This window comes from Eumetopias jubatus, unplaced genomic scaffold (genome assembly GCF_037043125.1).
Source record: "Eumetopias jubatus isolate StellerSeaLion01/CBP00866 unplaced genomic scaffold, mEumJub1_p1.0 scaffold_12, whole genome shotgun sequence".
Classification (NCBI taxonomy): domain Eukaryota; kingdom Metazoa; phylum Chordata; class Mammalia; order Carnivora; family Otariidae; genus Eumetopias; species Eumetopias jubatus.
In genome coordinates this window covers 52,605,901-52,632,097 of record NW_028274818.1, presented here as the reverse complement: position 1 = coordinate 52,632,097, position 26,197 = coordinate 52,605,901, and the positions used below count along the sequence as shown (strand labels likewise).

Here is a 26,197-nt window from a genome sequence, read left to right as displayed (position 1 = left end):
ATCCTAATACATGGTTATTGAGCTTTGGCTAGACTACCATTCATAAAAAGGAACTTACTACCTTATAATGAAGACTCTGGGACAGTTGTGGTTATAACAAAGTTATTTCTTTGTAATCACCAGAAGTCATATTCCTTATAATTTTGCCTAATTAGTCTTAGTTCTGTCTTCTAGAGCAAGATGTTATGTTCTTTTGACTCGTTCAAATATGTGAACACTTTGAAAACAAATTTCATTTTCTTGCATTTGATTCTGACAAACTGAAAAATCCTGCAATTATATTTAATTTCAGAATTTGTGAGACTTTTCTATTTAGCTTGAATAATTTTTAAGCAATGCTGACTTTTCTTCCCTTTGAATATTTTCTAATAAGGTGAATTGAGACTTTTTATAAATTTATAACTTTAGTTTAATATAAGATCTACATGAAAGAGAAAGTCATATTTGTAAGTGAAAATATATTTTTTAGCAAATAGCCAGACTACTTGTATATAAACTAAATCATCTATAAATAAAATTGGGTTTTGGGGGGATACAAATAACAGAGATTTAGTTTTCTTCCAGTAGTGAGAATATTTTTGGTGAAGATACTTTAAGGAATAAGGAAATTGAGAATTTTTGATCCACAGGCATTGATACTCTTGGTGAGGAAAAATTTTCCTCTACCCTTTAAGGCTCTTTTGACTGGTCTAAGAATTAAATTGACAAGAGTCAGATTAGCAGAAAACTAAATTTAATTACATATGTATGGGGGCTCCATAAGAATATGATGCCTACAGGCAGTCATACAATGAAGCTTATGTGCGATTCTAAGTTAAGGAGAAGGGGTAGAAGTTGGGGACTTCAAAGGGAAGAAAGACAGTTCAAAGATGAAAAAAAGTAAATGGCAAACAAATGTTAGTGAAACCACTCAGAAACAAGGGGACATAGGAATTTTAACAGACTTTGCCAATTTCCTCCCTGACTACCTCACCTGCTTTATTTTATACTGTAGTTATCTATGGTGACCATAAGGGAGAGGTCAAAGTTTCTTCCTCAGCCTTTTTTTTTGTTTTTTTAAATAAGCAGCCTAAAAATAACCCACATGCCAGAGAGACACATTTTGGGTGGGAAAGTTTGCTTCCCTATAGTACCTAGGGAAAGCCTAACAGCAAGGTACTGAGAGGAGTTGAAAACTCAGTAGAGCCAGGTTTCTTGGAACTGGAACACAATTTAAAAGTCCTAGAAATGCCTCAGAAAGTTTGTGGATCTTTACAGTTAACCATTTATTGACATTAGACTAGTAGCTGAACTCACAGTTACAAATATGTTTACATTGTAATCCAGTAAGCTTGTAATCTGTATGTGTAAAAAAAGCAGAAATAAAATTTTCATGAAACAGTTCTTACCCCTTACGTGTGTAAGGAACTCTGCTATTTTTTCTTCTGCTTGATTAAAAAGTCTGGTCACAATCCACTAAATTGATTTTATGCTGTTTGGAAAACAGCCTGTCAGCTCTCTAGGGTCAGGATCATTTGTTTTGTTTTCCTTGCTGGATACTTATAAGCATAGACCATGGCTTCTAGTAGGCTCATATTTGCTTAATGAATGGATGGATTAGCATGAACTTACATTTTTTACTTTTTCTGTGTGTTATGTCTTTTCAGTACCATGTGTCTGCTTTACCCCACCATCTGCCTACTTGACTTCATAGCTTAAGCTTGCTCATTACTTTACTTGACAGTAGTTCATTTGTGGCTTACTATGTGATTCTTTGGCCTCTATCTTATGGCTTTTCTGCCTATGTTCCCATTGCAAACTGCCATATTCTGTCTGTATTTCCTAGTTTATTTTCCTAAGAGGAGGGCATCTAGTGGTTCCACCCTGGCCTAGTTTGGCCAGAGACATACCTCCTGTTCGTGATTTTGTCAGCCCTGCTTGTGGTGGGGGCAGAGGAGTCAGGAAGAACTCTTCAGCCAAGGTAGTTGAAGAAGTATTTTTTTTTTTTAAGATTTATTTATTTTAAAGGCAAGTGAGCAGGGGAGGGGCGGGGGAGAGGGAGAGAAGTCCTCAAGCAGGCTCCCCTCTGAGCATGAGCCTGACTCGGGGCTTGATCTCACAACCCCAAGAGAGTTGGACACTCAACCGACTGAGCCACCCAGGTGCCCCAAGAAGTATCTTTATAAGAGGCTGAGAGCAAGCCAGGCTGTATGATGGAAATGTCTAGTTCAATAACAAAAATGCCATACTTGATGAGGAGAAACTTTTATTGAGGGCTTTTGATGTGTAAGACAGTATTATTGTGGTGGTGTATAGTGAGGACGACAAAGACATAAAACTATGGTTGTTGAATTAGGCTATTTTGGTTATAAGGAACAAAGATCCACTTATCCACTTAGAACACCTTAGAGACAGAAGAGGTTATTGATCTTCATGAAATCGTACCTAAACTTGCAAAATGGTCTCTGCTATCTTGACTCTTCTGTCTGCCTCACCTCCCACCATGGACTTCCTCTTTCTTTGAACCTCTTTTTAGCTTGGGCTCCTGCTCTTTTTCCACGGCTGCCCCTGCCCGCAGGCCTCTGGTGCTCCGCCCGCCTCTCTTTCTGTACCTCCTTCCCCGTCTCTGCCTCTTTCCTTCCTTCTGTCTCCCCTTTCTCCTTCTCTCGCCTTTTCCCACCTTGTCCTCCTCTCCCTCCCTGCTCCTTCCCTGTCCTCTCTCTGTTCCTCACTCTTCCTCTCTCCTTCCTGCTTCCCAGAATCTGCCTGTGTGTTTGGACTGCATGATTATTTTTAATGAATTTTTTGTTTGTTTTCTCCATTTCTCTCTTAACACTTAGCAGTTTCCTAATACTCCTTGTTCTTTATATATTCTTTCCTACTTTATAATTTCCGTTTCCTTACCACTTCATATGATGTGTGGCCTGTCAGGGCCTGACTTCTTATTAAAATCTTTCAGCTCCACTGCTAACTGCCTACTTTCCTTGGTATTTGACAATTGAAAGAAATATTTTGATTGGGCTAGCTCATCTTTTTGGACTCAAGCACAGCACAGCTCTTCCCAGAAATGGATTGGGTTTTTTGGGAGGTCAGATGCCCATTCTTGTTCTGAATGGGGGTCTAATGAGAAGGTAGAGAGGGTCGGCATAGAGAGGGAGAGAGAGGAAGGGGTGGAGAGAGAGATGGAGACAGAGAATGAAGATGAACATATGAATGTAGTGAAGGTGTTGTGTGAGTTTCCCTTACACGCCTTGAGTGTACTTTATCTCCAGAACTTAGGGTTCCTACACTCAAGCTGACAGTTCGATTGGTAGAATACCACCAATACCCTAGGAGAATACATTGTAATTACCAAATGACTGAAATAATTTTGTTGGGTTTCAGAGAAGCATCTGTTTGGGGGTAAAACTGAAAAAAAGTTTTCTCTTTGTTTTCGTCTGACCCTTTCAGCACTCTCTCTTCCTAATACGAGGAAATGGGTACGGAAAGTTTAAAGTACCGTAGATAATACTCTTTTGCATGTGCACATACTTGTATGCTGTGCGCTCTTCTCCCGTGGGAACACCTCTAACTACTCCCCCTCCCACCCCATGCACACTCGTACACACAGCTGTATGGGATCCCGCTTTCACCATAGGAGCTGCTGCCTGCTTCAGTGAGAGTCAGGAGTGCGCTGGGTGGACATATGAAGGGGTGGAGGAGATGAGGAAGGGGAGAAGGACAGAGGGAAGGAGGGAGCAAATAAAAAGGTAAAAGGGAGACAGTTAATCAACTTGGCTGTTGATTACAAACCTTTATTAGTCTCCTAAAGTTGATTACTGATTGTAAGAAAGTGTACAAATATCTGATATAGATAATAGAAAATATCAATTTCGAGAGGTGTGGTAAAGTAAATTAATATTTCAAGAATATATTATAAATTAGAACATTGGAAGAAAAATACTAACCGCTTTTCCTTTGATTAGCTATTAATTCAGATAAAATATCTTCAGTGAGATCTATACTATAGTTTTAATAGAAACTGGACATACTTGTATGCTTAGGTATGTGACATTTTGACAAGCAACCTAAGATAAAGTTAAATGTAACTTCATACCAATATTATGTTTTTGTGAGTCAACATATTAAGGTATACCTCCTTTTATCCAAGAGGTATGTGCCTCTAAATAGAAACTCTGAAGAAAGCTGTAGGAGAATTTAATATTGAAAAAATGCTTTTGTAGGGTGACAAAAGTTTTACCAAAAAAATCCCATTTGATTGTACATCCAAATTTTAATAAATTAGATTGCTTAAAGTAAGATCTAATTTAAAATGGGGATTTTCTTGATGTGTATATTCTCAGTGATTTCTCTCTGAACTTTTACAGGAATCCATGGGAAAGAGCTATGATGGGAGGGCTTATGTTATTACTGGCATGTGGAACCCCAATGTACCAATATTTCTGGCACTTAATGAAGAAACCCCAAAAGGTAAATTTTCTCATAATAGTCATTATTATTTGCTTTAAATTTTATATTATGGTCAATGTGGTTTTGCTGTGTTTTTTAAAATTCTGGTGCTTATTTAAAATGAAGTTATTCTTACATAGATTTTAAATTTTTTAAAAATACTTTATGCATTTATGGGGAAAACCTCCACTATTCAAAAGAATCCTCCCCAAAAATATGTGAATTAGTTTTATTAGATTATGGAGAAAGTATTTGGGGTTTGTGTTTCATATGTTACCATAGAGTTATTTTATTTGGGGCAATGATGGAAGAGTGTGAAAGAAATGGTGAAAGCAAATTCTTGAATTTTGCATATCTTTGATAACTATTCTCTTTTTTCCTTGTTATAGATTACTTATATTTTTTCATTTTTTAATTGTTCCAATTTTTTGACCTTTGGGATCTTAGTAATGTATATTAAGGATTTTATTTGTGGTAAACACTTTTTCCTAGTTGTTTACCTTTTCATTTTGTTTGACATGTCTAGTGTTAAACAGATAAATTTATGAGTGGTAAATAGTACATTTATCATTCATCCCATTGTATTTATTTTTATTCCTACTTTATCCAGATATCTGCCAATTGTGTTTTTTATCCCTCTGCCATCAGTTCTTAAACTAAAATTTAAAGTTTTACCTCATGAGTTATAACTAAAGTTATGTTATGCTAAATGTTTTACTGTGGTTCAACCAATAATTTATACTGAGAAAATAATGGATCAATTGGTTTGATCTTTCATCTTATATTAGTTACTTTATACCCACAGTAGATTTTTGGTTAAAGACAGGAGCATTAGTGAATACTGATATGGAAATATATTAATGAGCATTAAATGATAATTATTAAATTTCCTTAACAAGAGTATTTACCAGTTCCATAAATTATGTGCATTTGATCACACATCTGTCTATTTCACAATTATTTTTTTTGAATGAATTATTTTTAATGAATTTTTTGTTTGTTTTCTCCATTTCAATGAGGGCTAAAAAGAGAGAAAAATAATGATTATATAGCCTTTCATGTATTAGGAATAAATAATTTTTACACCAACAGTTTGTAAATTCTGGAGACAGGCTTGTAAAGACCAGCCTGTAAACTTCTGTCTTATAATCATTCAGAAAGTAAAAAAAAAATAAACCAGTTGATAATTTTGAAGAATAAAATATGGGAACTTCAGGGCGCCTGGGTGGCTCAGTTGGTTAAGCAACTGCCTTCGGCTCAGGTCATGATCCTGGAGTCCCAGGATCGAGTCCCGCATCGGGCTCCCTGCTCAGCGGGGAGTCTGCTTCTCCCTCTGACCCTCTTCCCTCTCGTGCTCTCTATCTCTCATTCTCTCTCTCTCAAATAAATAAATAGAATCTTTAAAAAAAAATTGGGAACTTCAAATAGTAAGTTATAAAAGCAGTTTTTATCTATTTTTTTAAATCTACTTTTAATATAACACATAGTTCAGTTTAATTTTGGTATTTAATACATATTTGGTCTTCTATTTTTTTCTTTTTTTTAAAGATTTTATTTATTTGGGAGAAGAGAGAGACTGAGAGAGCACATGAGCAGGGGCGGGGAGGGCAGAGGCAGAGGGAGAAGCAGGCTCCCCGCTGAGCAGAAAGCCCAATGAAGGGCTCTATCCCAGGACCCCTGAGCTCATGACCTGAGCCGAAGGCAGACACTTAAACAACTGAGCCACCCAGGCGCTCCTATTTGGTCTTCTATTAAAGGATAATGTATTTTAAAGTTTATTTCTTCTATTAAAATAAACTTTATATAATACTATATTAAAATAATATTCTTGGGGCACCTGGGTGGCTCAGTCAGTAGGGCGACCGACTCTTGGTTTCCGCTGAGGTCATGATCTCATGCGTTATGAGATCAAGCCTGTGTGAGGCTCCAAACTCAGGGGGAGTATGCTTGGGATTTTCTCCCTTTGCCTCTCCTCCCCCTTGTGTGTGCACATGCATGCATGTGCTCTCTCTCTCAAATAAGTAAGTCTTAAAAAAATATTCTTATCTAAAAGATAATGTATTTTATTTTTTTAAAGATTTTATTTATTTATTTGAGAGAGAGAATGAGAGAGAGAGAGAGAGAGAGAGCACGAGAGGGGGGAGGGTCAGAGGGAGAAGCAGACTCCCCTCTGAGCAGGGAGCCCGATGTGGGACTCGATCCCGGGACTCCAGGATCATGACCTGAGCTGAAGGCAGTTGCTTAACCAACTGAACCACCCAGGCGCCCAAGATAATGTATTTTAAATTTAAAATTATTTCATATGGCACAAAAAACACTGACCTGATTTCTAAAATTTCCAAATGATATCCTTGAAATTATAAATGACTCAGAGGATTCATGAATCAGGTTTGATTTTTTACAGAAGTTGAAGCTCTGGAGTTGAAATGTCTTGGATCTTTTCACTATACCACCAAGTTGTGTACTCTATTTTATGTTTTGTGTTATTGTCTCTTACACTTTGACAATACTCCCCTTGGACTTTAAGGTCTGCTAGAGCAAGTACAGTGTCTAGAGAATCCTTGTTTCTCTTGAATTGGCAGTAGAATTTATTTAGTAAGAATGTAATAATTTTTTTGTTCAATTTGATATTAATAGAAGTATAATTGATATGTATAAATGTTGTATAATATTTTTTAAAAACATTGTTGAAGGTTTCTTCTAATGATGGGCTTGGTTATTTGAACTTTAACTGAGAACTAAAAATGCTGGACAAAGTAAATTTTAAAAATATTTCAAAAACTAACAAAGAAATGACAATATGGATTAGTCAAACCACAGATTGAAAAACCCAATGAGGGGGTGCCTGGCTGGCTTAGTCAGTAGAGCGTGAGACTCTTATACTCAGGGTCAAGAGTTCAGTCCCCATGTTGGACATGGAGCCTACTTAAGAAAAAAAAAAGAGAGAAAGAAAAAAGAATGTGCTGAATCTCAAGCAGGGTAAATAAAATAAAACTCATATTTCAACCTATCATAGTGAAATTAAAGAAAACCAAGAGACACTAGCCTAAAAGATTGTAGATTCATATTAAAGGAAGGCTATGGCCAAGTAAACATTTCAAATAATAACTGAAATTTTGATGGATAACACTATACTATTGCCTAAAACTTCCAGGGCTCTGATACAGATTTGTAACTGTACAGAACTATTTCATCAGAGCCTTAGTGATTTTCCTGAACATATAATGAGGGGACAATGAGGATACTGACAGATCTCCAGGGACTTTCCTTAAGTCATGCAACATTGAAATATTCATTTAAATAACATTTTCCTCTACAAATTTTACATAGTGAAGGGTGAGTGTCTCTTCTGATTTGACAGTCCTTCCAGTGCAACTCACCAAAGTGAATAATTTCTTGTATCTCTTTTTATAAGATGAAAGGGCAAATCCTTGTGAATTTCTAAAGGCTTCCTGGGAACTTTGAAAAATAGTTCTACTGTCAGAGATTCTGAAAATTTTACCTTATTTTTTATACTAAGGACCTGATTTGAGGAAAGAAAAAGTAAGGTTTCAGAGGAGATTTTGACAATTGATTTAGATAAAATCATGAGTATTGAGAAACATACTTGGAGAACATGGTTACCTACTTGATCAAAGTGACAATACAACTTTTAAAGTTAAACATAAGGTAACATGATTGGAAGGAACCTTATTTTTTTCATAAGTGGAAAAACTTTGTTTTCTTGAATAATCAAGTAATAATAAAGCCAGCATAATTTCTGCTGCAGATAAACGAGTGTACATGACTGTGGCGGTGGATATGGTCGTCACAGAGGTGGTGGAGCCCGTGCGCTTTCTTCTGGAGACGGTAGTACGTGTGTATCCTGCGAATGAGCGGTTTTGGTATTTCAGCAGAAAGACTTTCACAGAGACTTTCTTCATGAGGTTGAAACAGGTAGGACATTTTGTTCTTTGCATATAATAACCTGTATATATTTTTTCTATTCTTTTTTAACACCAAGATAATTTCTTAAGTAGTGATAAAAAGTGATAAAAATTTCTCAAATAATCAAGTGATAACATCAAACAGTAGAATATTTGAAAAATCTACATCTAGGTTATGTAAATAAAAACCCAGCTCGTGTAATAATTATGTACTTTTTTCACTAGAAACTTGTACTGTGTATCTGTGAGGTATCCATGTATTTAATAGAAATATTGCTTTATATATATAAAATGACATCCTTTTATATATAATTATTTAGAACCAAAGAAACAGGGCACAGAAATAGCATTTCTTTATAAAGTTATAATGAAAAAAATTTCCAAGTAATACCTGGGATTAATTGTCATAGTTATTTCTACCAAAATATTGTATGAATACACTGTGTGACTTATTAGTAAGATCATAAAATTATTTTAATACTAAATAAACAAAAGTGGAGTTTCTATGACATCCCTAAATTAGGCAATGTTATAGTAGGTAAAATACATAATTTTTGTTTTGTAGTGAAGGAAGAAGGTAACACTGAAAAATAATTTGAATTCTAATAGTGTCTGTTTTGTGAAATGAGGCTAAAATGCTACATTTGAATAATGGAAATCCCTTATATACTACTTAGTACTGCCATTTCCCAAATTTAATAATTCTTGCTGCTTCATAGACTGTAATATGTGAAATGTAACGTGGTAAAAGCAAGTATCTGCATAGTGAACAAATAAAGAAGCCGCTTACCCATTTTCATATAAAAAAAACTTGTCGTTGCTCAGTTAGGCTTCATATACTACATACTTTGAAATTACTTTGTTTTTTGTCTTTTATAAAATACTAGAGTGGTGGTTTGACACACTTTTATTACTATTTGGATTATTTCCTTTTTTGTAGCATATTCTAATGAAGATTGTATGAACAGTATTCAAAATATTAGCCTCGAGTATCTTTTCATATTTTATTATGGAATATTTTCCTCCCTCCCTCCCTCCCTTCTTTTCTTTGCTTTTTTGGTAGCTTAATTGTTCTATCAAAGAATTCACTTGTCATTTTGAACTGAAGGATTATTCAGAGTTGTGTAAGAGCAAATAAAGGCTTGATATAGAAAGTGGTCATCATTCTTCCCAGTGACCATTAATAAATTATGATGTCAATTCTTCCTCCTTGAGACCTGATAAAAAGTTAGCTTCTTCCCATATCTATCTCTCTCTGTATTTTCGCATATCTATACACACACACACACATATATATGGCAAGGTAAACAAGAGTACTAAGATTTATATACTCACATCCATTTCAAGAATATATATATTAGAGTAGGTTTTTATAATTAAATGTATTTTCATGTTTTAAAAACTACTGATGTTGAGTGACTGAGTAGCAAGTAATGAAACATTAAAAATACTGTACAAGGTCATTTCATGTGAATTACAGATTTACTTATAATATTCAGCTCTACTAAATGTGAGACTGATTTATTTTTATGTTAATTTTTTTATTGTGAACAATTTTATGCCACAATATTAGAAAATGTAAATGAAATGGACAAAATCCTTAAAAATACAGTTTATCAAAATGATGGACATAGGAATAAATAGAAAATCTGAATTGCCATATGTATAAAATACATTGAAGATGCAATTAAAATTTTTCCTACAAAGTGAATTCAGTCTGAATGCTTCCAAACACCTACACACTTAGGAAATACACACACAAACACCCACACGGGGTCACACAAAAATGTGAACATACATGCACACAACAAGCTACACAGGCTTTCCCTGAGAATAGAGAAGGAAGGAATACTGTCTGAATACATTTTATCAGGCCAGAAAATAAATTGCCCTGAAAACCTGACAAAGAAACTACAAAATGGAAAAACCACAGTAAGCTCTCTCACATGAACTCAGATGTAGGTTCCTAAACAAAATATTTGCAAACAAGATTCAGGGATTTATAAAATGGATAATTATATATTATGACTATGCAGGTGTGGTTTTTTTTTTAAGTTTTTACTTAAATTCCTGAACATACAGTGTAATGTTAGTTCCAGGTGTACGGGGTAGTGATTCAGCACTTGCATACAACATCTGGAGATCATCACAAGTGCACTGTGAGACTGATTTAAATGAATATCAAATATGAAGAAGATGGTTTCTAACTTTAATGGTATAATCTGTGTTCAAGAAAAAATGTGGAAGGCTATGGAGACTGAAGGCATACCTGCCCTGAGTAGAAATAATGAAAAGGAAAAAAATTAAAATCTAAAGAAGTTAAATGAATTGTTAAAATTTATATGGATAATTATTGCAAGAGCTGAAACTATAACTCCTTACTGGAAGTCACACTATGCTGCTGTAAGGCTAAGCTAGTTTCTTTCAATATTTCAGAGACTGGGTTGGTTTGTGGCTATTGATAATAATTTGGAGATCTTAGTCTAGACTAGACAACATTGGCAGAAAGAAGGAATTAGGTGAGCATCTAACGCAGTTCAGGGTTACCTAGGAAACTCTGGGTCCAGACCATTCCTAATATGAAGGATTCTGGGATGACTGGATTTATTGAATAACCTCAGAACTAGTCCTCTACTCAAACAGGATTAGATCAGATTCCAGGGGGATAATAACAAGCCAGATGGGATTCCCTCTACCCAAATTAAACGTCAGTTTTCCTGCTCTCAAATATAGCAGGAGTTTATCTGTAGGCTAAGGGATGTATGAAAGTATGACTTACACAAATTAATGTTCATTCAGAGCCAAATAGCATTTTCACTTCATTTTCCACTCACAGGAGTGAAGAGAGCATGGAATAAGAGGACCAAATCTAGGGGATTTGGGAAAATTCCCCAGAGACAGCCCTTTGACCTAAGGCCTGAGAGAGGAATAGAATTTAATTAAAGTGTGGAAGAGTATCTGCAAATGCCCAGAGAGCTGGAAAGATTAGGGAGCACAGAAGAGGGGAGAACAGTAGGTAATGATGAGAGGAAGCTAGGTCCCTGATCACATGAAGCTTTGTAGTCCATGGTAAGAGTTTTTTCTAAATCAGCTTCATTGAGGTATAATTAGCACACAATACAACGCATCCATTTTAGTTGTATATTTTGATGAGTTGGGCAAACTTATACACTTGAATAACCACTATTGAAATTAAGATAGACAACATTTCCATCACTTAAAAGTTCCATTGTGCCATCTCAGCCATTCCTCCCCAGGCTCTGCCTCAGACAAGCAGTAATCTTCTTTCTGTCATTATAGATTAGAATTGTCTTTTCTAGAGTTTCATATAACTGAAATTGTACAGTATGTACTCTTTTGTGTAAGGCTTCTTTAATAGAACAGTGTTTTTGAGATTCATCCATGTTGTGTGTGTCAGTAACTCATTCCTTTTTATTGTGACATGATAGACCTTTATAAGGATATACCAGAAGTTGTTCAGCCCTTTATCTCTTGGGAATTTGACTTGTTTCCAGTTTTTGACTAGTATGGTTAAAGCTGCTATGTACATGTCTTTATGTGGACATAGGTTTTCATTTATCGTGGATAGATAACTAGAAGTGGAATTGCTGTGTCATATGGTTAAGTGTATACTTCGTAAGAAACAGCCAAACTCTTCTCTGAGGTGCTTGATCACTTTATTTCACTCTGGCAATTTATATGTGTTCCAATTTCTCCTTGTCCTTGCCAACACTTAGTATTATTAGTCTTTTAAATTTTGGCTCTTCTTCTGGTTGTGTAGATGTAACTCATTGCAGTGTTAATTTGCATTTCACATAATGATTTTGAGCTTCTTGTGCTTATTGTTCATTTATATATCTTCATTATGAAATATTCAGATTTTTTGTCCATATTTTGTCTTACTGAGTTATAGAGTTCTTTATATATTCTGAATATGTCTTTTGTCAGATACATTTATTCTAAATATTCCCTCCCCCAACAGTGGTTTGCCTTTTTACTTAACAATGCCTTTTGAAGAGCTGAGGTTTTTAATTTTGATGGCTATATTTACCAATATTTTGTTTTATTATTTGTGCTTTTTGTGTCACATCTAGGAAATCTTTGCCTTAAGGTTGTGAAGATGCTCTCTCTTAGGTTTTCTTCTAGAGTTTTATAGTTTTAAGCCTATGATCCATTTTGAGTTAATTTTTATATATGGTATGAAGTAAAGCTGAGATCCTCTTCCCACATCTTTCTCATGTGGATATCCAGTTGTTCTGTCATCATTTGTTGAGAAGACTGTCTTTTATCTACTGAATTAGCTGTTAACCTTTGCCCCAAATTAATTGACCATTGATTTGTAGGTCTGTTTCCTGGAGTCGATATCCTGTTCCATTGATCTTTAGGTCTGTTTTTATACCAATACCACACAGTCTTGACCACTATAACTTTTTAGTAAATTTTAAAGTCTGGTGTTGTAAGATTTCTGATGTTTTTCAAAGTTGTTTTGTCTCTTTCACATTTTTTTTTCATTTTCATCGGAATTTTAACATTAGTTTGTCAGTTTGTAGAAAAACGTCTGCCCCAATTTTGATTGGGATTGCCTTATATCTGTATATCACTTTGGAAAGACCTGATATAGTAACAGTATCGAGCCTTTCCCATATATGAAAAGCCCACAGCTAATATCCTTAATGGGGAAAAACAGTCTTTCCCCTAAGGTCAGGAACAAGACAAGGATGTCCACTCTCAATGCTTTTATTCAACATAGTATTGAAGTCCTAGCCACAGCAATCAGACAAGAAAGACCCGTACTTCTGAAACAAATAATACATTATATGTTTAAAAAAAAAAAGGTTGTAGGAAGGGTAAAATGAAGGGGGAGAATCGGAGGGGGAGACGAACCATGAGAGACTATGGACTCTGAGAAACAAACTGAGGGTTCTAGAGGGGAGGGGGTTGGGGGGATGGGTTAGCCTGGTGATGGGTATTAAAGAGGGCACATATTGAATGGAGCACTGGGTGTTATATGCAAACAATGAATCGTGGAACATCACATCAAAAACTAATGATGTAATGTATGGTGATTAACATAACATAATAAAAAAAAAAGGCATCCAAATCAGTAAGGAAGAAGTAAAATTTTCACTATTTGCAGATGATATGATACCCTATATAGAAAACATGAAAGACTCCACCAAAAAACTGCTAAAACTGATAAATGAATTTGGTAAAGTCACAGGATACAAAATCAATGTACAGAAATCTCTTGCATTTCTATACACCAATAATAAAGCGGCAGAAAGAGAAATTAAAACAATCCCATTTACAAGTTGCACTAAAAATCATAAGTTACCTAGGAGTAAACCTAATCAAAGAGGTGAAAGACCTGTACTCTGCAAACTATAGATGAAAGAAATTGAAGATGACATAAAGAAAAGGAAAGGCATTCCATGCTCAGGAATCGGAAGAATAGTTAAAATGTCTGTATTATCCAAAGAAGTCTACATATCTAATGCAATCCCTATCAAAATACCACCAGCATTTGTCACAGAACTAGAACAAACAATCCTAAAATTTGTATGGAACCACAAAAGACCCCATATAGGCAAATCAATCTTGAAAAAGAAAAGCAAAGCTGGAGGCATCAAATTCTAGACTTCAAGTTATATTACAAAACTGTAGTGATCAAGAGAGTATGGTACTGGCACAAAAACAGACAAATAGATCAGTGGAACAGGATAGAGAACTCAGAAATGGACCCAAATTACAGGTCAGTTAATCTTTGACAAAGCAGAAAGAATATCCAATGGGAAAAACACCATCTTTTCAACAAATGATGTTGGGAAAACTGGACAGCAAAATGCAAAAGAATGAAACTGGACCACTTTCTCACACCATACAGAAAAATAAATTCAAAATACATTAAAGACCTGAAACCATAAAAATCCGAGAAGAGAACATAGGCAGTAATGTCTCTGACATCGGCTGTAGCAACTTTTTTCTAGATAGGTCCCTGAGGCAAAGGAAACAAAAGCAAAAGTAAACTATTGGGACTGCATCAAAATAAAAAGCTTCTGCACAGCAAAGGAAACAGTCAGTGAAACTAAAAGGCAACCTATGGAATGAAAGAAGATGTTTGCAAAGACATATCTGATAAAGGGTTAGTATCCAAAATATGTAAAGAACTGATACAACTCACCCCCCAAAAATAATCCAATTTAAAAATGCAGAAGACATGAACATTTTTCCAAAGAAGACATACAGATGGTCAACATACACATAAAAGATGCTTATCATCATTTATCATCAATGAAATGCAAATCCATACTACAATGAGATATCACCTTACACCTGTCAGAATGGTTAAAATCAACAACACAAGAAACAGGTGTTGACAAGGATGTGAAGAAGAAGGAACCCTGTTACACTGTTGGTAGGAATCCAAATTGGCACAGCCACTGTGGAAAACAGTATTGAGGTTCTTCAGAAAGTTAAAAATAGAACTACCCTATGATCCAGCAATCACACTACTGGGTATTTACCCAAAGAATACAAAAATAGTAATTCAAGGGGATACATGCACCCCTTTGTTTTTAGCAGGATTATTTGCAATAGCCAAGATATGGAAGCAGCCCAAGTGTCCATCAATTAAGGAATGGATAAAGAAGAGGTGGTATGTATACAATGGAATATTATTCAGCCATAAAATAGAATGAAATCTTGCCATTTGCAACAACATGGATGAAGCTAGAGAGTATAATGCTAAGTGAAATAAGTCAAAGAAAAATACCATATGATTTCACTTACATGTGGAATTTAAGAAACATAACAAATGAACAAAGAGAAAGGAGAGAGAGAGACAGACAACAAGAAGCAGACTCTTAATTCTAGAGAGCAAATTGATGGTTTCCGGAGGGAGGGTGGGTGAGGAGATGGGTGAAATATATGTTGGGGATTAAGGAGTGCAGTTGTCATGATGAGTACCAGGTGATTAAAAATAAAAACTTAAAAAAAAACCCAATATCAAGTCTTCCAATCAGTGGACATGGCATATCACAAGCTTATATAGCTTTTCTTTAATTCCTCTCAGCAATGTTATGTCACTTTTAGTATACAGGTTTTATTCATATTTTGTTACATTTATCTCCAAGTATTTAATATTTTTATGTGACTAAAAGATGTATTTTGTAAAATTTAAATTTTTGATTGTTCATTGCTAGAATATAAATATTTGCTTTTTGTATATTGACCTTATTTCCTGCAAATTTGCTAAGTTCATTTGTTTTTATAAATCCTTGAGTGTCATATATACTATAATGTCATCAATGTATAAAGACAATTTATATCTTTCTTTTCCAATCCGAATGCTCTCATTTCTTTTTCTTGCCTTGCTGAGTGTTTTTCCCCCATGATCAGTGTTAAGTTTTATGAAATATTTTTTTGTGTGTATATATTGAAGTTGTTCCTTTTTTTCTCCATTACTATGCTGAATGACTGGTTTTTGGAATGTTAAACTATTTGCATTCTTTGGGATGAGCCCCACTTATCCTAATACAATGATGGTATTCTTTTTATGTATTAGTCATGATAATCTTTTTATATATAAGTTAGATTTGAATTAGTAGTATTTTGTTAATGATTTTTATGTCTATTTTCATGAGGAATATTGGTCTGTAGTTTTCTTGTAATGTCTTTGTCAGGTTCTAGTATTGGTGTAATGTTCTCACAAAATGAGTTGAGATTTGTATTTTCTATTTGCTTGAAGAATTTAAGATTATACTATTTTTTTCCTTAAATGTTGGATAGAATTCACCAGTGAAACCATATGGGCCTATAGTTTACTTTGTGGGAAGGCTTTTAGTTACTGGTTTACTGGTAACCAGTTCTGTTTACTATTATTTTATTTCTTCTTGAGTTGTTGGTGATTTGTATCTTTCAAGAAATTTTCAGTTTAATCAAGGATATTTATTGCTTAAAATATTGTCTTATTTTCTTCTTAATGTCTTTAGGATTTGTACGATCTGCTTTTATTTCTGATATTGGTAATTTATGTAATCTCTTTTCTTTTTTAAATTAGCCTAGGTGGAGGTTTAATAATTTTATTGACATTCTTCTTTCAAAAAATCAAAAAATCCCTGTTGTTTTTCTGTTTTCTGTTGATTCCTTTTGTTTTCTTTGTCATTTCTTTTTTTTCCCCCTCCTGCTTTGGCTTTAACTTGTTTTTCTTTTTCTAGTTTCTTCATGTGAGGATTAGATCACTGATTAAAAAATTTTTTTCTGGGGCACCTGGGTGGCTCAGTCATTGGGCGTCTGCCTTTGGCTCAGGTTATGATCCTGGGGTCCTGGGATCGAGCTCCGCATCAGGTTCCCTGCTCAGCGGGAAGCCTGCTTCTCCCTCTCCCACCCCCCTACTTGTGTTCCCTCTCTTGCTGTGTCTTCTGTCAAATAAATAAATAAAATCTTAAAAAAAAATTTTTTTTTTTCCTCTGGTGCCTTTTCATTGGTTTTAACTTCACCTGTAACTACTGCTTTAGCTGCGCCCATAAGACTTGGTATTTTGTATGTTCATTTGATTTGAAATAGTCCACATCCTGTATTATTTCTTTTGTGATTTATGGGTTGTTTAGAAGTGTACTGTTTAATTTCCAAATATTTGTGATTTTTCCAGGTATCTTTCTGCTACTGATTCTAATTTTGTCTCATTTTGATCAGAGAACATAGTCTGTGTCATTTGAATCCTTTTAAGTTGTTTAAACTTACTTTATGACTTAGTATATGGTCCATCTTGGTAAATGTTCCAAGAGTACTTGTAAGGAATGTGTATTCTGCAGTTGTTGAGTAGAGTATTTTATAAATGTCAATTATGTTAAGTACTATGAAAGGGCTTTCTGTCAAGTCTACTCAGTTCTCCATATATTAAATGAGATCTCTCCATTCTTGTTGGAAGTAACAACTTCCATGACTATTACTATAAGCAGTAGTGGTGATAGCAACTATATTACTACATGCGGTATGCTGTTCTAAGCATTTTAAAAGGATTAACGTATGTAATCCTCAGTACAACCATTGAGGTGTAGGTGCCATTATTGTCATTTTTCAAATAAGCATTTAGGCACAGGAAGGTTATTAGTTGGTAGATGAGGAATTAAACCTAAGAAGTTTGGCTCTAAAACTTATCCTTGTGGGGCGCCTGGGTGGCTCAGTTGGTTAAGCGACTGCCTTCGGCTCAGGTCATGATCCCGGAGTCCCGGGATCGAGTCCCACATCGGGCTCCCTGCTCGGCAGGGAGTCTGCTCCTCCCTCTGACCCTCTTCCCTCTCGTGCTCTCTATCTCTCATTCTCTCTCTCTCAAATAAATAAATAAAATCTTTAAAAAAAAATAAAACTTATCCTTGTGAAATGATTATGAGAAAGGGAAAATACGCTAGTCATAACACAAAAATTGGGATTTTTTTTCCTGTGAAAACTTTTCTGTATGAGTCCTAGTAATTTTTGTTATATTTCACTTCAACTTGTCTTCTTTACTTGCAACATCTTTGACTGTTGACATCACTAATTACATTAGTATTATATGTGAAGAGCTTAGAAATAAGATCTAAGGACTTATAACATTTGAAAAATGGGCAGTGCACTTTACCCCTCGAAGAAAACAGACTCTTAGCTGCTGAAATGATGTATGATGCTGATCTGGAAAGAACACGCTGCTTATATGGAATCATTTGGAAACTGCTTGCCTAAAAGATGCCTCCTCCAAAAGCCTTTCTAATACTAATGAACAACTGTTATTTTATTATTTGATGCTATTCCACTGCTTTAAAGCTTTGCTACCTGTTAAAATGCCGGTATCCCCAGGAAATAGACCCTAATAACTTTTACCAGTCATATTATCTTCATTATTGATGAGTTTAATGAGACTCTTTCCTTAGGCTAGATTTTTTTTTTTTAAAGATTTTATTTATTTATTTATTTGAGAGAGAGAAAGAGAGAGAGAAAGAGAGAGAGCATGAGAGGGGGGAGGGTCAGAGGGAGAAGCAGACTCCTCGCTGAGCAGGGAGCCTGATGTGGGACTCGATCCCAGGACTCCAGGATCATGACCTGAGCCGAAGGCAGTCGCTTAACCAACTGAGCCACCCAGGCGCCCATCCTTAGGCTAGATTTTATTAGAGGACAAGATTAAGAAATCAAGAGGGCATTCCTGCGTGATGTGTGAAGTGTTAGCAAATTGAAGAAAGAGGGCCAAAGGCCTGTATAGCTTATTTTACAGTTTTTCTGAAATAACAGTACTCATTTTAAGAATGATTTTCAGTGCTTAGTTTAGTTTATTAAACATTTATTTAGTGCTACAACGTGATAGGCATTATGCTAGGTATTGGGGATACATGAATGAATAACATATGTTCTCTGTCTTTAAGGAGTAAGAATGTAGTGGTAAAAATATTATACCACTAGGTAATCCTTCCAACTGTAGAAGTATATGCAAAATGTAGAAGTCATGTTCATCAATCACACATTGGACTGAACTTAGTCTTCCTGGGGTTGTATCTCAGCTTACCATTTCCTAGATGTTTAACCTTAGGCAAGATACTCCTTGTCTCTGAAATGTGGAGTTTTATTATACCACCTCAGAGAGTTGTTAAAAGAAAACTTTCTTTTCCTTTACTATGATTCACACCACTTCACTTCTTAAAACAGATGGGTGGGTGTTTTCCCATATCAGTCATCCAACTCTGGATACCAACTGGATGTCCTAAAATTCAGTTATGACACTACCTGGAGTTAGCACAGACCCCACAGGTTAAGGACTCAGTCCCCTTACCCCCAACTTCAGACACCAGTCGTAAGTCCAGTTTGACACATTTGCTTTTGACTAAGTGGCTATAAATTGGAGGTTCCCACAACCCCCTCCTCAGATTTGATAATTTGCTAGAATGGCTTGCAGAACTCAAGAAAACAGTTTACTTACATTATTTTATTATAAAAGAATATAACTCAGGAACAGCCAGATGGAAGAGATGCATAAGACAAGGTATGGGGGAAGGGCTGTGGATTGTGGAGATTTCATGCCCTCTCCAGGCACAACACCCTCCCAGCATCTCCCTGTGTTCACCAATCCAGAAACTTTCAGAATCCCTTTATTAATGGATTTTTATGGAGGCTCTGTTATATAGGCATGATTGATTAAATCATTGACCATTAGTGATTAACTCACTGATCAGCCCCTTTCTCCTCCTTGGAGGTTGGGGAGTGGATTTGAAAGTTGTGACCCTCTAATCACACTGTTGATCATATCCAGCCCTTTCCTCCCCCTAGTCTTTAGGGGCTTTCCAAAGTCACCTCATTAACACAAACTCCAGTGTGGTTGAAAGGGGCATGTTAGGAAAAGATGCTCCTTTTACCTTTATTGCTCTGGAGCTATTACAGAAAATGGGAACAAAAACCAAATATTAAAAAAAATTTTTTTTTATTAGTTTCACAGGTAGAATTTAGTGATTCACCAATTGCATTAACACCCAGTGCTCATTACATTAAGTGCCCTCTTTAATGCCCATCACCCATTTATCCCTTCCCCCCCACCTCCCCTCCAGCAACTGTTTGTTTCCTAGAGTTCAGCATCTCTTATGGTTCGTCTCCCTCTCAATTGTCATCTTATTTTATTTTTCCTTCCCTTCCCCTATGTTCATCTGTTTTGTTTCTTAAATTCCACATATGACTGAAATCATGTGCTATTTGTCTTTCTCTGACTGACTTATTTCGCTTAGCATAATACCCTCTAGTTCCATCCACATCATTGCAAATAGCAAGATTTCATTCTTTTTGATGGCTCAGTAGTATTCCGTTTTATATATAAATACACACACACACCCCACATTTTCTTCATCCATCTGTCGATGGACATCTGGGCTCTTTTCATATGACAAAAACCAAATATTACAACAAAAGATGTTTCTTTTACCTTTATAGCCATGGAATTTTTTTCAGGAGTCAGGATGAAGACCAAAAATACATGTCTTATTATATCACAGTATCGTAATTCTTATGATGAATAAATAAGAATTCATGTAAAGCTCTTTAGAATAGTGCTTGTCATCTGGCAAATCCTTAATTATTAGCTGTTGTTATTAATGCTAATTGACTACTTGATTTCTTCTATCTAGTCTGTATTCTCTTTGGGGGGAGTCCTTTCAGCCTAAAGTAAGTGAATCAATCAATCAATCAATAAATGAATAACTGTGGTAAGAAAGTTTAGGCTTTTGAAGGTATCACAAAGCAGAGAAGGGCATTTCATTCAGAGAAAACAGTTGAGTAAATTCATAAAACTGATGCAAGGTGGTATGCTCAAGATATGTAGAAAAATTAGATATTGCTGAAGCATCAATGCACATGATGGATAATTACTCTAAATAGGTAATCATTACCATGCTTAGTTATTTAGAGCCTTTCCTCAGGTTGGGAGGATTTTAAAAGCTGTGAATGACCCTAGATTTGTAATTCAGGAAGGTCACTCTGACAACAGTGAAAAGGATGTTGATACTGGAGGCAGTAGATACGAAGTGAGTAGGCAGTGGTAGTGGGGATTGTAGAACAGAGGAATTAGAGAGGCATTAATAAAGACAGTAAGATTTGGTGTTTGATTTGATGTGAAGCTGAGGGAAAAGAAGGAGGATCTTTTTTAAAAGATTTTATTATTTATTGAGATAAAGAGAGCTGGTGAGCGTGTATGTGAGGTGGGGAAGGGAGAGAGAATCGCAAGCAGACTCCACACTGAGCTTGGAGCCCCATATGGGACTCAGTCTCACCACCCCAAGATCATGACCTGAGCCAAAATCAAGAGTTGGGTGCTTAACCCACTGAGCCACCCAGGTGCCCTAGGCTAGGATTACTTCTAAGTGACTGGGTGGTTGGGAGAAAAGTTTTAAAGACTCTTGAGGAAAGTCAGTGGAGTTTCAGATATGCTGGCTGAATTTAATGGTTCTGTGGGGCTCCCAGGTTAGTAGGCAGTTTGTATTCTGACCTTGGGAAATAAAGATTTTAAAAGTGGTTAATACTTGGGAATTGTGAATAGGAGTAGATGAAATCATCTAGATCCCAAGTGTTGAATGAGGAGTGGAGCACTTGGGAAATAGACATTTGAAAGACTGGTAGAAGAGGATTGAGCCAAGTAAATCTAAGCACAGATACAGGGATGAAATCACAAGAGCATGAGGCCAAGGAAGGCAAGGAAGGAAATTGTTTCCAGGAGGAGAGAATGCCTGCAGCATCAGTTACTGCAGGGAGGTTAACTAGGGAGTTGATGTTACCCATATGATCTTAGATTCTAGACTTGGACAGTTTCAGAGGAATAGTGGGGCAGAATTCTGACTGCAGTTGACTGAGGGTTGAATGGGAGACAAAAATGTAATCACAACCCTTGTGCAACTGGGGACAAAAGAGATGCTGGGTATAGATCCAAAGTATTAGGATACATTTTACTTTATCTTACACAGTTGACCCTTGAACAGTGTGGGAGTTAAGTGTGCTTACCCCTCATGCAATGAAATTCCATGTTTAACTTTTGGCTTCCTCAAAACTTAACTGTTAACAGCCTCCTGTTGACTGGAAGCCTTACTAATGGCAAGATTTCATTCTTTTTGATGGCTGAGTAATATTCTACCATATATATCTTATATCTTCCTTATTCCAGGACCCCAAGATCATGACCTGAGCTGAAGGCAGACACTTAACCCACTGAGCCACCCAGGTGTCCCTAAAATTAGAATTTTGAGAAAATTCAATCTATTTTTCCTGGATTTGGAAGCTATACCTAGTGATACTGCTGAATGAGCACCTCATCAAAATATGGGGTGCTGAACACTTTTTTTTTATGTATGTTAATCACCATACATTACATCATTAGTTTTTGATGTAGTGTTCCATGATTCATTGTTTGTGTATAACACCCAGTGCTCCATGCAGTACGTGCCCTCTTTAATACCCATCACCAGGCTAACCCATCACCCCACCACCCTCCCCTGTAGAACCCTCAGTTTGTTTCTCAGAGTCCATAGTCTCTCGTGGTTCGTCTCCCCCTCCAATTTCTCCCCCTTCATTCTTTCCTTCCTGCTATCTTCTTGAACACTTATTATTGCCAACATTTAGAAGAATGACATAGTAGATAAATTTCAAAGCAAACTAGTTTTTTTGGGCAGAAATGGTATAGTTAAACATTATGTACAAACTTTTGCAACTAGTAGATAAAAAAGTCCTGGAGATCTAATGCACAGGCTACTGATTGTAATCAACAGTACTTTATTACAGACTTTAAAGTTGCTAAGAGACTAGATCTTTTGTTCTTGCCACAAAAAAGAAATGATAACTATGTGACAAGATAGAGTGTTAGCTAATGTTACAATGGTAATCATATTGCAGTATATAAATGTATCAAATCAACCCATTATATACCTTACACGATATTATATGTCAATTATATTTCAATTAAAAGGGAAATTATGCATCATCTGATATTTTTCTTCTTCTTCTTCTTTTTTAACATATAGAAGGACTTCCAAAACAGCAGAAAGCAAAATTAGAATTTTGGAACATTCTGTTGCTTCAGATTCCATGTGCTTATCATGTTAATTCAAAATGATTTTTAAATGACAGTTTTAAAATACCCCAAAATAGAACTTATATTGGAGATACTCATAACTTGTTAAAAAACAAAATTCAGCAGAGTAAAATTTGAACATCTAATTGGCTTTATTGCGATCTACACATTTAATGCAATCCCTATCAAAATACCACGAGCATTTGTCACAGAACTAGAACAAACAATCCTAAAATTTGTATGGAACCACAAAAGACCCCAAATAGGCAAATCAGTCTTGGAAAAGAAAAACAAAGCTGGAAGCATCATGATTCGAGATTGCAAGTTATAGTACAAAGCTGTAGTCATCAAGACAGCATGGTACTGGCACAAAAACAGATACATAGATCAATGGAACAGAACAGAGAACCCAAAATTGGACCCACAACTGTATGGTCAATTAATCTTCAACAAAGCACTACCAAGTGGCCTATGAGTGAAGAATAACTCTTATTTAAAGATTTGTGTTCTTTGAGTACATTGAAATTTAACATAAAAACAAAAGGCTTATCATCACCTAAAGGGTAAAGTGACAGAGCTACTTGGATATGACGGGAAGTAACAATGTCATTGATATTTAATAATAAAATTTTGCTTATTTCATACACGCACTGTTCTTTAGGTCCAGATAATATTCTGGTATTTACGACTGTGGTATTACTCTTAGAATACTACTTGTTCATCATTTGAAATGAAATTATTTCCTATGAACAGAGGTAACTGCTTTTGTTTCCAATAATGCCAAGTAATATTCTTAGCTGTGTTGCTCTTCATAAAAATGTTTTCTACTTTGTGCTGGTGCCAAAATGTAATAAAAATTGGTAACAGCAAAGTTATTCTAGGTATAAAAAAAGGAAAGCATATGGAGATAAGAGCTTGGAAAATGCAATTTACTTCAGTGAACTCAGTGATCTTTTATTTCATAATTAGGCATCTATGAGAGAGAGTTTCAGGAAAAAAATAGGAGCAGATTTGATTATTAGATGAAGTTATTGTTAAACAGAATTCAGTTCACCAGGGGTCAACTGAGTCAGCAGAGTGAAAACATATAGGGGGTGGTTCTTGAATTCTTGCTTATTTTGGGGATGTATGTGATAAACTAGAAAGGAAAGTTTGAGGCAATTAGAGATAAAAAACGTTATGAAGAAAGAAATGCTTATATAATATTCATTTTAAAGATAATCTTAAATGTTATTTACATTAGATTAGTGTAGGAAATCCAGAACATTTTGAGTCCAGCACAGCATATTTTAATGCAGATTGACATTTCTTTTTTTTTAATTTTTTTACTTTATTATGTTATGTTAATCACCGTACATTACATCATTAGTTTTTGATGTAGTGTTCCATGATTCATTGTTTGTGTATAACACCCAGTGCTCCATTCAGTACATGCCCTCTTTAATACCCATCACCAGGCTAACCCATTCCCCCCAGCCCCCTTCCCTCTAGAACCTTCAGTTTGTTTCTCAGAGTCCATAGTCTCTCATGGTTCGTCTCCCCCTCCGATTCCCCCACTTCATTCTTCCCTTCTTACTATCTTTTTTTTTTTTTAACATATAAGGTATTATTTGTTTCAGAGGTACAGGTCTGTGATTCAACAGTCTTACACAATTCACAGCGCTCACCATAGCACATACCTTCCCCGATGTCTATCACCCAGCCACCCCATCCCTCCCACCCCCACCACTCCAGCAACCCTCAGTTTGTTTCCTGAGATTAAGAATTCCTCATATCAGTGAGATCATATGATACATGTCTTTCTCTGATTGACTTATATCGGTCAGCATAATACCCTCCACTTCCATCCACGTCGTTGCAAATGGCAAGGTTTCATGCCTATTGATAGCTGCATAATACTCCATTGTATATATATATATACCACACCTTCTTTATCCATTCATCTGTTGATGGACATCTTGGCTCTTTGCATAGTTTGGACATTGCTGCTATAAACATCGGGGTGCATGTACCCCTTCAGATCCCTACATTTGTATCTTTGGGGTAAATATCCAGTAATGCAATTGCTGGATCAAATGCTGGCTCTATTTTCAGTTTTTTGAGGAACCTCCATACTGTTTTCCAGAGTGGCTGCACCAGCTTGCATTCCCACCAACAGCGTAGGAGGGTTCCCCTTTCTCTCCCCATCCCCGCCAACATCTGTCGTTTCCTGACTTGTTAATTTTCGACATTCTGAATGGTATGAGGTGGTATCTCATTGAGGTTTTGATTTGGATTTCCCTGATGCTGAGCGATGTTGAGCACTTTTTCATGTGTCTGTTGGCCATTTGGATGTCTTCTTTGGAAAAATGTCTGTTCATGTCTTCTGCCCATTTCTTGATTGGATCATTTGTTCTTTGGGTGTTGAGTTTGATAAGTTCTTTATAGATTTTGGATACTAGCCCTTTATGTGATATGTTATTTGCAAATATATTCTCCCATTCTGTTTGGTTGGCTTTTGGTTTTGTTGACTGTTTCTTTTGCTGTGCAAAAGCTTTTTATCTTGATGAAGTCCCAGTAGTTCATTTTTGCCCTTGCTTCCCTTGCCTTTGGCGATGTTTCTAGGAAGAAGTTGCTGCGGCTAAGGTAGAAGAGGTTGCTGCCTGTGTTCTCCTTTAGGATTTTGATGGATTCTTGTCTCACATTTAGAAGTCTGTCAACCATTTTGAGTCTACTTTTGTGTATGGTGTAAGGAAGTGGTCCAGTTTCATTCTTCTGCATGTGGCTGTCCAATTTTCCCAACACCATTTGTTGTAGGGACTGTCTTTTTTCCACTGGACATTCTTTCCTGCTTTGTCGAAGATTAGTTGACCATAGAGTTGAGGGTCCATTTCTGGGCTCTATTCTGTTCCACTGATCTATGTGTCTGTTTTTGTGTCAGTACTGTACTGTCTTAATGATTCCAGCTTTGTGATAGAGCTGGACGTCCGGAATTGTGATGCCGCCAGCTTTGCTTTTCTTTTTCAACATTCCTCTGGCTATTCAGGGTCTTTTCTGGCTCCATACAAATTTTAGGATTATTTGTTCCATTTCTTTGAAAAAAGTGGATGGTATTTTGATAGGGATTACATTAAATGTGTAGACTGCTCTAGGTAGCATTGACATCTTCACAATATTTGTTCTTCCAATGCATGAGCATGGAACGATTTTCCATTTCTTTGTGTCTTCCTTAATTTCTTTCATGAGTATTTTATACTTTTCTGAGTACAGATTCTTTGCCTCTTTGGTTAGATTTATT

General features: G+C 35.9%; 1 protein-coding gene across 3 annotated transcripts in view; it reads left to right on the top strand.

Moving 5' to 3' along the window:
• The window catches only part of RABGAP1L (RAB GTPase activating protein 1 like), a 754,336-nt gene that overhangs the window by 126,211 nt on the left and 601,928 nt on the right, over positions 1-26,197 (top strand). For all 3 annotated transcript variants that reach the window (XM_028122981.2, XM_028122980.2, XM_088017005.1), the window contains 2 exons: positions 4,347-4,449; positions 8,198-8,364. In XM_028122981.2, coding sequence (XP_027978782.1) covers positions 4,347-4,449; positions 8,198-8,364 — 270 coding nt within the window. The remainder of the gene's footprint in view (positions 1-4,346; positions 4,450-8,197; positions 8,365-26,197) is intronic.